The following is a 13,002-nucleotide window of genomic DNA, read 5'->3' as shown; positions in this document are numbered from 1 at the left end:
GCCTCCCGAGTAGCTGGGACTACAGGCACCCGCCACCTCGCCCGGCTAGTTTTTTTGTATTTTTTAGTAGAGACGGGGTTTCACCGTGTTAGCCAGGATGGTCTCGATCTCCTGACCTTGTGATCCGCCCGCCTCGGCCTCCCAAAGTGCTGGGATTACAGGCTTGAGCCACTGCGCCTGGCCATAAATATTTCTTTTCTGGGCTGGGCACAGTGGCTCACGAGGTCAGGAGTTCAAGACCAGCCTGACCAAGATAGTGAAACCCCAACTCTACTAAAAATACAAAAACTAGCCCAGCCTGGTGGCGGCCACCTGTAATCCCAGCTACTCGGGAGGCTGAGGCAGAGAACTGCTTGAACTCGGGAGGGAGAGGTTGCAGTGAGCTGAGATCCCGCCACTGCATTCCAGCCTGGGCGACAGAGCAAGACTCCATCTCAAAAAAAAAAAAATACATATATGTATATATTTTTAAATAGGAGAATCTTCTAAAATTCTAAAGGACTTTCTAAAGATTCCTATGTTTGCACGGTATTATAATCAAGGAAAAAAAGCACTTTTCGTACTGAAGAAATAAAGCTGAGATGCTGTGAAGGACAACTGACACAATGTCAAAGACAGAAGGGTGGAGGAGGATCCTGGCCAGTCCTGACGAAAGAAAGGTCCAAGGAGACGAGTGGAAATGATTCCTCGGGCACCAGACATCCACACACACCACCACGACATGGGTAGAACACACCTGAGATTCTTGGTGAATGCTAATTTGTGGGCCTTTCCGAGAAGCCTTGGTAAGAAGGCTTCACGTTGCTAGAACGTGACGTGAAGTGAGGGACAGCAGCCCCGTTACACTGGGAGGCTGTAAACTTGCTGCATGGACCCCTGAGTCAGATGCTTCATGATGAATACATACAGGCCCAACAGCACTGCAGGCTACCCAGTAGGAGGAACTCATGATGATCCCTAAGAGATTACACAGTACAATCAGTATTACCGAAACCTAAACTTACTTTGTAGATTACTTCACCTCAGCAAGTAGAAGCAGCAATGAAGAAAATGCTAATACAAATTTAACTCTAAGCAATGAAGCAAAACCAATTCGTAAAGTGGGAATCTGATAATTCCAGGTCAGTCAGTGAAGGAAGTTGTACCATGGGCCCTTGGGAAGGCCAATTCAAAAGACACAGAGACCTGATGCAATCCAAATGACTACAGGTTTTGAAATGGGGCAAAGACAATGCAAGAAGAAATTATAAAAACGCAATCACAGATGACACAGAGCAAGTACAGGAACGAACAGCAAGAATGTTGAGGATGCTGGTGAGCTCAAAGAACTCTGAGCATCACTAAGAAAAAAATGTCAAAAAAAAAAAAAAAAAAAGAGCACCAAAGATGATGAAAGGGTGTTCTCATGCTGAAAAGGACAGGTATGTAAGAGTTGACCAAATACACTGGCAAGCAGGAGTAAGAGTCCAAGACTAGTCTCGTCATAGAGAAATTACATTATAGGACACTGGAAGATTAGAAAGGGTCAAGTCTCTCTCGTTTTTTGTCAAAACAAAGATGGCAAATTCCATAAAATGTAAAACAGTGAGCTTGAAATGAATCCCAGACAAAATTCTAGATGCAATTAGCTAAGAGATGGTTTGTGAGGATTTAGAATGGGAAGTAGAGCATCTGGAAGCAGCATGAACCCACCAAGAACAAGTCACACCAGATCAACCTCATTGTCTTTTTATAGATATAAGAGGCAGATCTGGAGAGGCTGCAGAGAAGGACTTTAATACAAAGATCTGGTTGGTGCTTTTACAAAACCTGCAGTTAGGACACTGGAGGGTAATGAATACGCTAGATGACATAATCAGGATTTTAAAAGATTCAGAGGCTGGGCCTACGCTCATGCCTATAATCCCAGCACTTTGGGAGGCTAAGGCAGGCGGATTGCCTGAGGTTAGGAGTTTGAGACCAGCCTTGTCAACATGGTGAAACCCCTTCTCTACTAAAAATACAAAAATTAGCCAGGCGTGGTTGGCAGGCGCCTGTAATCCCAACTACGCGGGAGGCTGAGACAGGAGAATTGCTTGAACCTGGGAGGTGGAGGGTGCAGGGAGCCGAGATCACACCATTGCACTCCAGCCTGGGCAACACAGTGAGACTTTATCTCAAAAAAAAGAAAAGGATTCAGAGATGTACACAGATGGTATGATAAGACCAATAAAAACCAAACCAACAACAACAACAAAACTCAAGAGAGACAACTATGGGGCCATGCACTTAAGTCCACATACTGGGCTAGGCAAACACAGGAAGGGGGCTGGCTGTGGCTTCTTTCTCCCTAGTGGAGAGCCAGAACACAAGACTTGTCAGCTACCAGAGCCATACAACATGAGACACACCACCTCATGAAACTGTTATGTTCCAGACGTTCCACAGGAAAGACATCTTTGTTTTGTTCACTACTATATCCCAAGTTCCCAGCCTGTCACGTAATAGGCACTCAATGAACTTTTGTTTAAGTGAATGTTTTTTTGGAGGTGTCCAAGCTGAGACTGGAGGGCCATGGAGTTAGACTCTGAAGAGGGCTAAAAGCACTGGGAAAATGATTAGACTAAATGACCTAAGGTATCAATACAACCTTTCTGCTTGATTTCTATCAATTCCATCCCAAATCACTTTAAGTCTCACTTGCAAGCCTGGGAAACTATTTTTCCACCACTGACTTCAGTTCCCACAGATCCCCAGCTTGTGTCACCAACTGTTTTCTTATACCATACCATGGGGGGAAAGCACAGCTGAGGCTGCATTTAGACATTTGAATACAAATTTTCATACAAATATTCAGGGGTGTGTGTACCCAGGGTTAAGTACAATTCTAAAGTTGCTAAGATATTTCTTCCCTTTCTTTTTAGTGAGAAAAGTATACTGGAATGCAAATGAATGCGAATGATATTATTACATGAGAGTCAAGCATTTATTCTAAATTTAAAATTAATAAATAAAAGAAATTGCCTGCAAACCTGACCTTGTCAGTTGTGAGAAACTGGCTGTTTCATGACTCAAAAGAAGACAATGCAAGAAAATTGTTAATCTCCTCAGCCCTTTGTGATATGGCAACAGCCCACTGCCCTGGCTGTCTTTTGCCACTTTTGCCCTTTGCCCAGCATGCTCACCTATCTACAGCTATTCAGTGATATTAGTCTCATCACACAAGCTCTACTCACTTTACAGATACCAAGCATTCCCCTTCAAATCAAATCTCAGGATCAACTCTCTTCTTGCAGAAAAGTCAGCAAGAAAAGAAAATAGCTAAACACAGACTGGTTTTGAAATACCTCTTTACTTACAGGAATACTCTTTTGAAAATCAAGTTTTATTTAAAAAAAAAAAAAAACTTGTAAAATAATTTAAGGAATAAAGTCACCTAGGCCATCATTGTTCTCTATAATACTATCTAGGGGAATAATGAAGTTTCAATTATTGGCACATTTTGTCCTACTTGTCTGTTTCTCATTTTAATTTTAATACTTTTCCTAGTAACCTAATTGCAAAAGTCCCAAGAGTTGTTTCTAACAAGATCAGACAGGCACCACTATCCTAATAATAGTTTTAGAAGGTAACAATCAAAAAAATATTTACCCCAGCTACTCAGGAGGCTGAGGCACGAGAATCACTTAAACCCATGAGGCGGAGGTTGCAGTGAGCGGAGATCGGCGCCACTGCACTCCAGCCTGAGTGACAGACACTTGATCTCGGGGAAAAAAAAAATTTTACTTATGCTATAACCTAAAGTTTCATTTAAACATACAGAAAGCGAAATACCATTAAATGGAATTGGTAAAGGTCTATTTCTCAGGTCCTATTTACATTCTCTCTCATTCAAGCACGAAACAAACCATTTGCTGAAGCTCAGCTGGCTGGGTTAGTGTCATGAGGCTCAGGTGTGGAGAACCTCTCTCTGGGGCCAGAGAGACTAGGAGCTATGTAATGGCCAAGTATGTAGGTTATCTTAAAATACACAATCATTAACTGGGCTTCCTTCCTCCTACTCCTGACCCGTCTCGGGCACCTACCTATACACCCACGCACCAAGCTCTAAATGATCCCTTCTGTAATACCTGATGTTCCTCCCTACAACCTCCTAGTACTCGCTCCAGTGAGCACACACGCATGCACACTAGATACAGGTTTCTAAAACACACAATCCTAGAGCCAGAGGTCAACAGGGAGGTACCTAAAATTCTGACTGGGAGCCTCCACCTTCAAGGTTCTCAACGAGCAGCTGCCAACACACACGAGTCACACCCACTCTGACTCCTAGCTCCCCAATCCTATGCTATGACGGACGTGAAAATGCCTCAAAATGCTGAAAACACAATGCATGCTACAACATATTAACAGCCCAGAGCATCCCATGTTATTCTAAGGTGCTGAGGTGTAGACCAGGCCAGAGGCATGCACCTGTGCCTAGGCCGGTCTGTGTTGGGGTGAGAAAGCTGGAAGGCCTGACCAGGCGCAGTGGCTCACGCCTGTCATCCAAGCACTCTGGGAGGCTGAGGCGGGTAGAGGATCAGAGGCCAGGAGTTCAAGACCAGCCTGGCCAACATAGTGAAACCCCATCTCTACTAAAAACAGCCAGGTGTGGTGGCGGGCACCTGTAATCCCAGCTACTTGAGAAGCTGAGGCAGAAGAACTGCTTGAGCCCAGGAGGCAGAGGTTGCAGTGAGCCAAGATTATACCAAGTGTACTCCAGCTTAGGCAACAAATGAGCCTCCATCTCAAAAAAAAAAAAGTAAGGAAAGAAAGCTGGAAGGCCTGCTCAGCCAGCACTCCTATCTGTGGAGGCAGCCTCCTCAGACCTGGAGCCACTCAGTCCCTGACCCCCACCACAGCCTCAGATGCTCCTTCTTTCCTTATAGCCAACATGAAAGGGAGACAAAAATCAAACACTGAAACAAACCTTCAGGTGCAGTTCATTCATATACTACTACTGGTCCAAAGAAAAACTGAGGGCCAGGCATGGTGGCTCACACCTGTAATCCCAGCACTTTGGGAGGCCGAGGCGGGCAGATCACCTGATGTCAGGAGTTTGAGACCAGCCTGACCAACATGGAGAAACCCGTCTCTACTAAAAATACAAAAAATTAGCTGGGCATGGTGGTGCATGCCTGTAATCCCAGCTACTCTGGAGGCTGACGCAGGAGAATCGCTTGAATCCAGGAGGCGGAGGTTGCGGTGAGCCAAGATGGTGCCATTGCACTCCAGCCTGGGTAACAAGAGCGAAACTCCATTTCAAAACAAAACAAAACAAACAAAAAAACATTGAGGACAACCTATGGACAAACCAATTCTAGATAACTTTTATCTGTGGGCAGGCTGTTTGGTGAGTCAGGATTTGTTTTTTTTGAAACGACAAGGTCCCTTACTTCATCCTTCTGAATTGCACTTGGGATCTCTCTTAACATTCTCCCCCTCTTTTTTTGAGATAGGGTCTCACCCTATTGCCCAGGCTTAAATGCAGTGGCATGATCTCGGCTCATTGCAACTTCTAATTCCCCGGTTCAAGCAATTGTTCCACCTCAGTCTCCTGAGTAGCTGAGGCTATAGGCGTGTGCCCACCACGTCTGGCTAATTTTTGTATTTTTTGGTAGAGATAGGGTTTCATCATGTTGGCCAGGCTGGTCTCAAACTCCAGACCTCAAGTTATCCACCAGCTTCGCTCTCCCAAAGTGCTGGGATTACAGGCATGAGCCACTGTGCCCAGCTGAGAAAGAGTCTTTTTAAAAAGTGATGTTTAGTTAGAAGAAAATGACGTGGCCGAGTGCGGAGGCTCACGCCTGTCATCCCAGCACTTGGGGAGGCTGAGGCAGGCGGATCACCTGAGGTCAGGAATTCCAGACCAGCCTGGCCAACATGGTGAAACCCCCATCTCTACTAAAATACAAAATTAGCCGGGCATGATGGTGCGTGCCTGTAGTCCCAGCTACTTGGGAGGCTGAGGCAGAAGAATCTCTTGAACTCAGGAGGCGGAGGTTGCAGTGAGCCAAGATCACACCACTGCACTCCAGCTTAGGCAACAAGGCAACAGAGCAAGACTCTGTCTCAAAAAAAAAAAGAAAAGAAAAGAAAAGAAAACAAAATGACTTCATAATTAAAACGCTCAACTTCTATTTCATGCTATTCTAATTTACAAAACCTATAACAAGCAAGGGCTGATGTATTTTAAAATCATTCCTCTATGGCTGGGCGTAGTCATACACATCTGTAATCCCAGTACTTTGGGAGGCCGAGGCAGGCAGATTGCCTGAGGTCAGGAGTTCAAGACCAGCCTGGCCAACATGTTGAAACCCCATCTCTACTAAAAATACAAAAATTCGATGGGTATGCTGGCAGGCACCTGTAATCCCAGCTACTCGGGAGGCTGAGGCAGGATAATCATTTGAACCCGGGAGGTGGAGGTTGCAATGAGCCAAGATCATGCCACTGTGCTGGAGCCTGGGTGACAAAGCGAGACTCCATCTCAAAAAAAAAATCATTCCTGGGCCGGGCACGGTGGCTCACGCCTGTAATACCAGCACTTTGGGAGGCCAAGGCAGGTGGATCACGAGGTCAGGAGATCGAGACCATCCTGGCTAATATGGTGAAACCCCATCTCTACTAAAAATACAAAAAATTAGCCGGGCATAGTGACAGGTGTCTGTAGTCCCAGCTACTCGGGAGACTGAGGTAGGAGATGGCATGAACCCGGGAGGCGGAGCGTGCAGTGAGCAGAGATCGCGCCACTGCACTCTAGCCTGGGCGACAGAGCAAGACTCTGTCTCAAAAAAAATTAATTCCTCTACCAAGTTCAAGAGAAATTCTAAGACATTTTCATATTTCTCAACTGATTCCAAGGTTAGAAATACAGAACCATACAAGTGGCTATGTATCTGTATGTTGATTTTGCCTCTAGGTCATGGGTCTTCCTTAATTATTATCTTTCCTTACTGGAAGAAAAACCAATGACTGCAAAACTAAATCTGTTAGGCTTTGGGAACAAAAAAGAGCAAAGAGGCAGAGAATGTGGGACAAACAAAGAATAGGAAAGAACAAAACAAGCTGTGAAACACTAATAACAGGCCAGGCACAGTGGCTCACATCTGTCACCCCACTACTATGGGAGGTTGAGGTAGGAGGATTTGCTTGAGGCCAGGATGTCGAGATCAGCCTGGGCAAACAACTCTTTTTAACAGAGACTTTGTCTCTGTAAAAAAATTTAAAAATGAAATGCTACCAGTGCATATCTTCCAAAATCATCTAGTGCTCTAATTCCATGAATATAAGCTTAAATGAGCAGAAACTAAAACTAAAAATTAAAACCAAATGTCAAAGGACCCAAAAAGCTAGTCTGAACAGATTTTACCTCTAATGCCAAGGCAGTCTTGTCATAAGCACAGGGTACTCTTTTCTGGATTGCTTTCGCAAAGACAGGTCCATTCTGTGTGGATGGCAAAGGGGTGATTGCTGCCCCAGGAGAACCGGAAACTGCAGGTAGAGGAGTTGTGGTCTGAGGTTGAGCGTATGCATGAGCAGGTTCTGGGATCCCATAACTGTTGGAATTCCTATTTCCATGCTTTCCGTGTGGTGAGGATCTCACAAGCTTTTCGACATAAGGGACAGGAATCATCCCAACCCGGCCATCCTTGTTTCGGGCACTCCACCACTGTTCTTCAGGCTTCTCTATTATCACTAGGATCTCACCCTTTTTAAAGGGCAGGTCTTCGGCATCATTTCCAGGAAAATCATACAGAGTCCGTACATATTCCAGGTTATCTTCTGCTGTAGGCAGGTTGGGTGCTGAGACAGAGCCCATTGGTGGGCTTGGATACCTTAAGAGAGAGAGAAAATTATTATAAGAGAAAAATCTTACTCTAAGCCAGTGCCTGTCAAACTTCTTAATAAACCACTCTCCTCTACAATAAATTATTTTCCTTTTTTTTTTTTTTTTTTTTGAGACAAGTTTCGCTCTTGTGGCCCAGGCTGGAGTGCAATAGCGTGATCTCAGCTCACTGCAACTTCTGCCTCCCAGGTTCAAGTGATTCTCCAGCCTCCCGAGTAGCTGGGGTTACAGGCACCCACCACCATGCCCGGGTAATTTTTTTTGGTATTTTTAGTAGAGAAGGGTTTTCACCATGTTGGCCAAGTTGGTCTTCAACTCCTGACATTGGGTGATCCACGCGCCTCGGCCTCCCAAAGTGCTGGGGATTATAGGCATGAGCCACCACACCTGGCCCCTACATTTTTTTTTTGGAGACGGAGTCTTGCTCTGTTGCCCAGGCTGGAGAGCAGTGGCAGGATCTCAGCTCACTGCAACCTCTGCCTCCCAAGTTCAAGCAATTCTCCTGCCTCAGCCTCCTGAGTAGCTGGGACTACAGGCACATGCCACCATGCCCCGCTAATTTTTTCTATTTTTAGTAGAGATGGAATTTCACCTTGTTAGCCAGGATGGCCTCGATCTCCTGACCTCGTGATCCACCTGCCTCGGCCTCCCAAAGTGCTGGGATTACAGGTGTGAGCCACTGAGCCCAGACTTTTTTTTTTTTTTGAGACAGAATCTTGCTCTGTCACCCAGGTGGAGTGCAGTGGCGCAATCTCAGTTCACTGCAACCCCTACCTCCGGTGTTCAAGTGATTCTTCTGCCTCAGCCTTCTGACTAGCTGAGATTACAGATGTGCAACACCATGCCCAGATAAATTTTGTGTTTTTAGTAGAGACAGGATTTTGGCATGTTGTCCAGGCTGTTCTCAAATTCCTGGCCTCAGGTGATCCACCTGCCTCAGCCTCCCAAAGTGCTGGGATTACAGGTGTGAGCCACCATGCCAGGCCTTATTTTCCTTTCTATATTCTTAGTAGTTAAGAAGGTTCTATCATGCTGTAATTTTTTATAGTCTGTACTGTCCCAAAATTTACTATTCTGAACGTCTTTTCAAATTACAAGTATATACACACACATACACTTCATCTCTGTTTTATAGAAACCTTTTGATTACACAGAGATACCTGGTTTAAATTTATTTTTATAATCTCAAGTAAGTTCGGAAGCTGCCTTCCTTTGGACCCTTGACACAACCACCACACACTCTTCCTCCCACTCCTAATCTATGGCTTATACATCCTGCACACTTCCCTGGACACACAGAAAATGACAAAGGCCTCTACCTCTGGCCCCTTGAAAAAAAAGGAACAAAAAAGGGCTTACAGACTTGCCAAGTTAAAAATAATAAATCCACCAGGAGTAGTGGCTCAGAACTGTAATCCTAGCACTTTGGGAGGCCAAGGCGGGCAGATCACTTGGAGACCTGCCTGTTCAACATATCAAAACTTTGTCTCTACTAAAAAGACAAAAAATTAGCTGGGCATGGTGGCACACACCTGGGGTCCCAGATACTCAAGAGGCTGAGACAGGAGCATTACTTGAGCCCAGGAGTTAGAAGCTGCAGGGAGCTATGACTGCACCATTACACTCCAGCCTGGACAACAGAACAAGACTCTGTCTCAAAACATAAATAAATAAGAGGCCGGGCACAGTGGCTCAGATCTGTAATCCCAGCACTCTGGGAGGCCGAGGCGGGCACATCACAAGGTCAGGAGATCAAGACCATCCTGGCTAACACGGTGAAACCCCGTCTCTACTAAAAATACAAAAAATTAGCCAGGTGTGGTGGTGGGCGCCTGTAATCCCAGCTACTCAGGAGGCTGAGGCAGGAGAATGGCGTGAACCCGGGAGGCAGAGTTTGCAGTGAGCTGAGATTGCGCCACTGCACTCCAGCCTGGGCGACAGAGCGACACTCTGTCTCAAAAAAATAAAATAAAACAAAACAAAAAATAAATAGCTAGCAAGAGTAGTAGGAACAGGAGTAATAATAAAGAGATCATACTTATTATCTATGCTAGGCATAGTTTACGGTGTTTGAAGATATTACATTATTTAATAGTCACAGCAACCCTGTGAGGTAGAAGCTGTTATTTCCATTTTACAAATGAGGAGCCAAAGAAGAGGTTAGACTTGAACTCAGGGAGTCTGGTTCTAGACTCCTCACTCATAATGAGCTAATCAGCCTTAGGGATGAACCCTGCATCTGTCAGGTGTATGAGAATGGCATAATGCATGTGAAGCATTCAAAATTACCGACCAGCACCAAGCATTCAATATAACCACATGAACACACACATACCCTTCAAGTACATCCCTGCTTCTATTTTTCTCTTTTTTTGAGACAGGGTCTTGCTGTCATCCTGGCTGGAGTACAGGGGCACAACTACAGCTCACTGTAGCTTCCACCTCCCAGGTTCAAGTGATTCTCCCACTTCAGCCTCCTGAGCAGCTGCGACTAGAGGCAGTTGCCACCACACACAGCCAATTTTTAAAATTTCTGTAGAGATGGGGGTATCACTATGTTTTCGAGGCTTGTCTTGAACTTCTAGCCTCAAGCAATTCTCCCACCTTGGCTTCCCAAAGTGTTGGGATTACAGGTGTGAGCCATCACACCCAGCCCCTGCTATTTGAAGAGCCATAGAGATCCTGTGAAGAGTCTAGTAAGCACCATATAAATTTCAGACACTATTAAGAGCACAGTCAGTTCCACCTTAAGACTCCATCCAAGAGTATTTTATTATTTGTATAGTTAAAAGCAGTTAGCCAGTGCGTGGTGGTTCACGCCTGTAATCCCAGCACTTTGGGAGGCCGAAGTGGGCAGATCACAAGGTCAGGAGATTGAGACCATCCCGGCTAACAGAGTGAAACCCTGTCTCTCTACTAAAGATACAAAAAATTAGCCGGGCGTGGCACGCGCCTGTAGTCGCAGCTACTCGGGAGGCTGAGGCAGGAGAATGCTGTCAACCTGGGAGGCAGAGTTTGCAGTAAGCCGAGATCACGCCACTGCACTCCAGCCTGGGCAACAGAGCAAGGCACTGTCTCAAAAAAAAAAAAAAAAAGCCGTTAATCCTGGCTGTGTGTGGTGGTTCACTCCTGTAATCCCACACTTTGAGCTCAGGAGTTCGAGACCACCCTGTCTCTGAAACTGTCTCTACAAAAATACAAAAACTAGCCAGACAAGGTGGTACAAGCCTGTGGTCCCAGCTACTCAGAGGCGGCTAATGTGGGAGGATCACTTGAGCCTGGGAAGCAGAAGCTGAGTGAGTGGGGATCGCATATCTAGCACTCCAGCCTAGACAACAGAGCAGGACCCTGTGACCAAAAAAAAAAAAAAAAAAAAGCAGTCCTACAAGAGAACAACACTTAATACAGCTTCAGTGGGGGATTAACACTGATGAAATCCATTTACCCAGGTATCCACTGGCCCTATTATGTACTAAGAATTTGGGAGCCAGATGCTGTGCTTTGTTCTGCACCTGTAGTCCCAACTACTAGGGGGGCTGAGGTGGGAGGATGGCTCTGTCATCCCAGCATTTTGGGAGGCCAAGGCAGGCAGATCACCTGAGGTCAGGAGTTTGAGACCAGCCTGGCCAACATGGTGAAACCCCACCTCTACTGAACATACAAAAAATTAGCAAAGTATTGTGGTGCACGCCTGTAGTTCCAGCTGCTCGGGAGGCTGAGGCAGGAGAATCGCTTGAAAACTGGAAACAAAGGTTGCAGTGAGCCTCCAGCTTAAGCTACAAGAGCGAAACTCCATCTCAAAAAAAAGAAAAAAAAAAAAAAAGGAAGAATTTAGAAGACAAAAAAAGTAAATAAAACCAAGTTCCTCCTCTCAAAAGACTGAATTTAACAGAGGAAGGCAAATGAGAGAACACAGTATAATTAACATGTGTCTCAGCCGGGCATGGTGGCACACATCTGTAATCCCAGCCCTTTTGGGAGGCCGAGGCAGGTGGATCATTTGAGGTCAGAAGTTCAAGACCAACCTGGCCAACATGGTGAAACGCCATCTCTACTGAAAATACAAAAATTAGCCTGGTGTAGTACTGTGAGTCCATAAGCCCAGCTACTCAGGAGGCAGAGGCAGGAGAATCACTTGAACCTGGGAGGTAGAGGTCGCATGAGTCACTGCGCTCCAGCCTGAGTGACAGAGCAGGACTCAGTCTCAACGACAATAACAACAAACATGTGCCCCAACAGAAGCTGATAGGGTCAAGGAGTACTCAAAGGAAGGAGTTTTGCTAAAGGTCAGGAGAACAAGCTAAGGAGGTGATGCACAGAAAGCTGCTCCCCTTGAAGTTGAATGATTCTGCTGAACACAGGTTCATGTATTTGGTTCTCCATTAGAAATACACTAGAGGCCGGGGGCAGTGGCTCATGCCTATAATCCCAGCACTTTGGGAGGCCAAGGCAGGCAGATTGGGCTGAGGCAGATTTGCTTGAACCCAGGAGGCAGAGGTTGTAGTGGGCTGAGACTGTGCCACGGCACTCCAGCTTGAGCAATAGAGTAAGACTGTATCAAAAAAAGAAAGAAAAAACGAAAGAAACAGACTAGAGGCCAAGCATGATGGCTAATGCCTGTAATCCTAGCACTTTGGGAGGCTGAGGCAGGAGGATCCCTTAAGCCCAGGAGCTACAGACCTCTTAAAAGAGCTACAGCTCTCTTAAAAAAAAAAAATAAATAAATAAAAAAAGCTTAACCAAGGGTGGTGGTGATGTGGGGAACAGGGTAAAACCTGAGGGAACCCATTTAGAAAGTGTCACTCAGGGCCGGGCGCGGTGGCTCAAGCCTGTAATCCCAGCACTTTGGGAGGCCAAGATGGGCGGATCACGAGGTCAGGAAATCAAGACCATCCTGGCTAACACGGTGAAACCCCGTCTCTACTAAAAATACGAAAAAAATAATTAGCCAGGTGTGGTGGCGGGCGCCTGTAATCCCAGCTACTCAGGAGGCTGAGGCAGGAGAATGGTGTGAACCTGGGAGGTGGAGTTTGCAGTGAGTCGAGATTGCGTCACTGCACTCCAGCCTGGGCAACAGAGTGAGACTCAATCTCAAAAATAAAATAAATAAAATAAAATAAAATAAAATAAAA

General features: G+C 45.7%; 1 protein-coding gene across 1 annotated transcript in view; it reads right to left on the bottom strand.

The window, feature by feature from the left end:
* The window catches only part of CRKL (CRK like proto-oncogene, adaptor protein), a 36,637-nt gene that overhangs the window by 9,953 nt on the left and 13,682 nt on the right, over window positions 1-13,002 (bottom strand). Inside the window, exon 2 of the mRNA XM_017882577.1 lies at window positions 7,394-7,859. Within this exon, the coding sequence (XP_017738066.1) occupies window positions 7,394-7,859 (466 nt within the window). The remainder of the gene's footprint in view (window positions 1-7,393; window positions 7,860-13,002) is intronic.

This window comes from Rhinopithecus bieti, unplaced genomic scaffold (assembly GCF_001698545.2).
Source record: "Rhinopithecus bieti isolate Rb0 unplaced genomic scaffold, ASM169854v2 scaffold_13317, whole genome shotgun sequence".
Classification (NCBI taxonomy): Eukaryota; Metazoa; Chordata; class Mammalia; order Primates; family Cercopithecidae; genus Rhinopithecus; species Rhinopithecus bieti.
The sequence above is the reverse complement of the archived record's forward strand: the minus strand, read 5'-3'. Positions and strand labels throughout refer to the sequence as shown.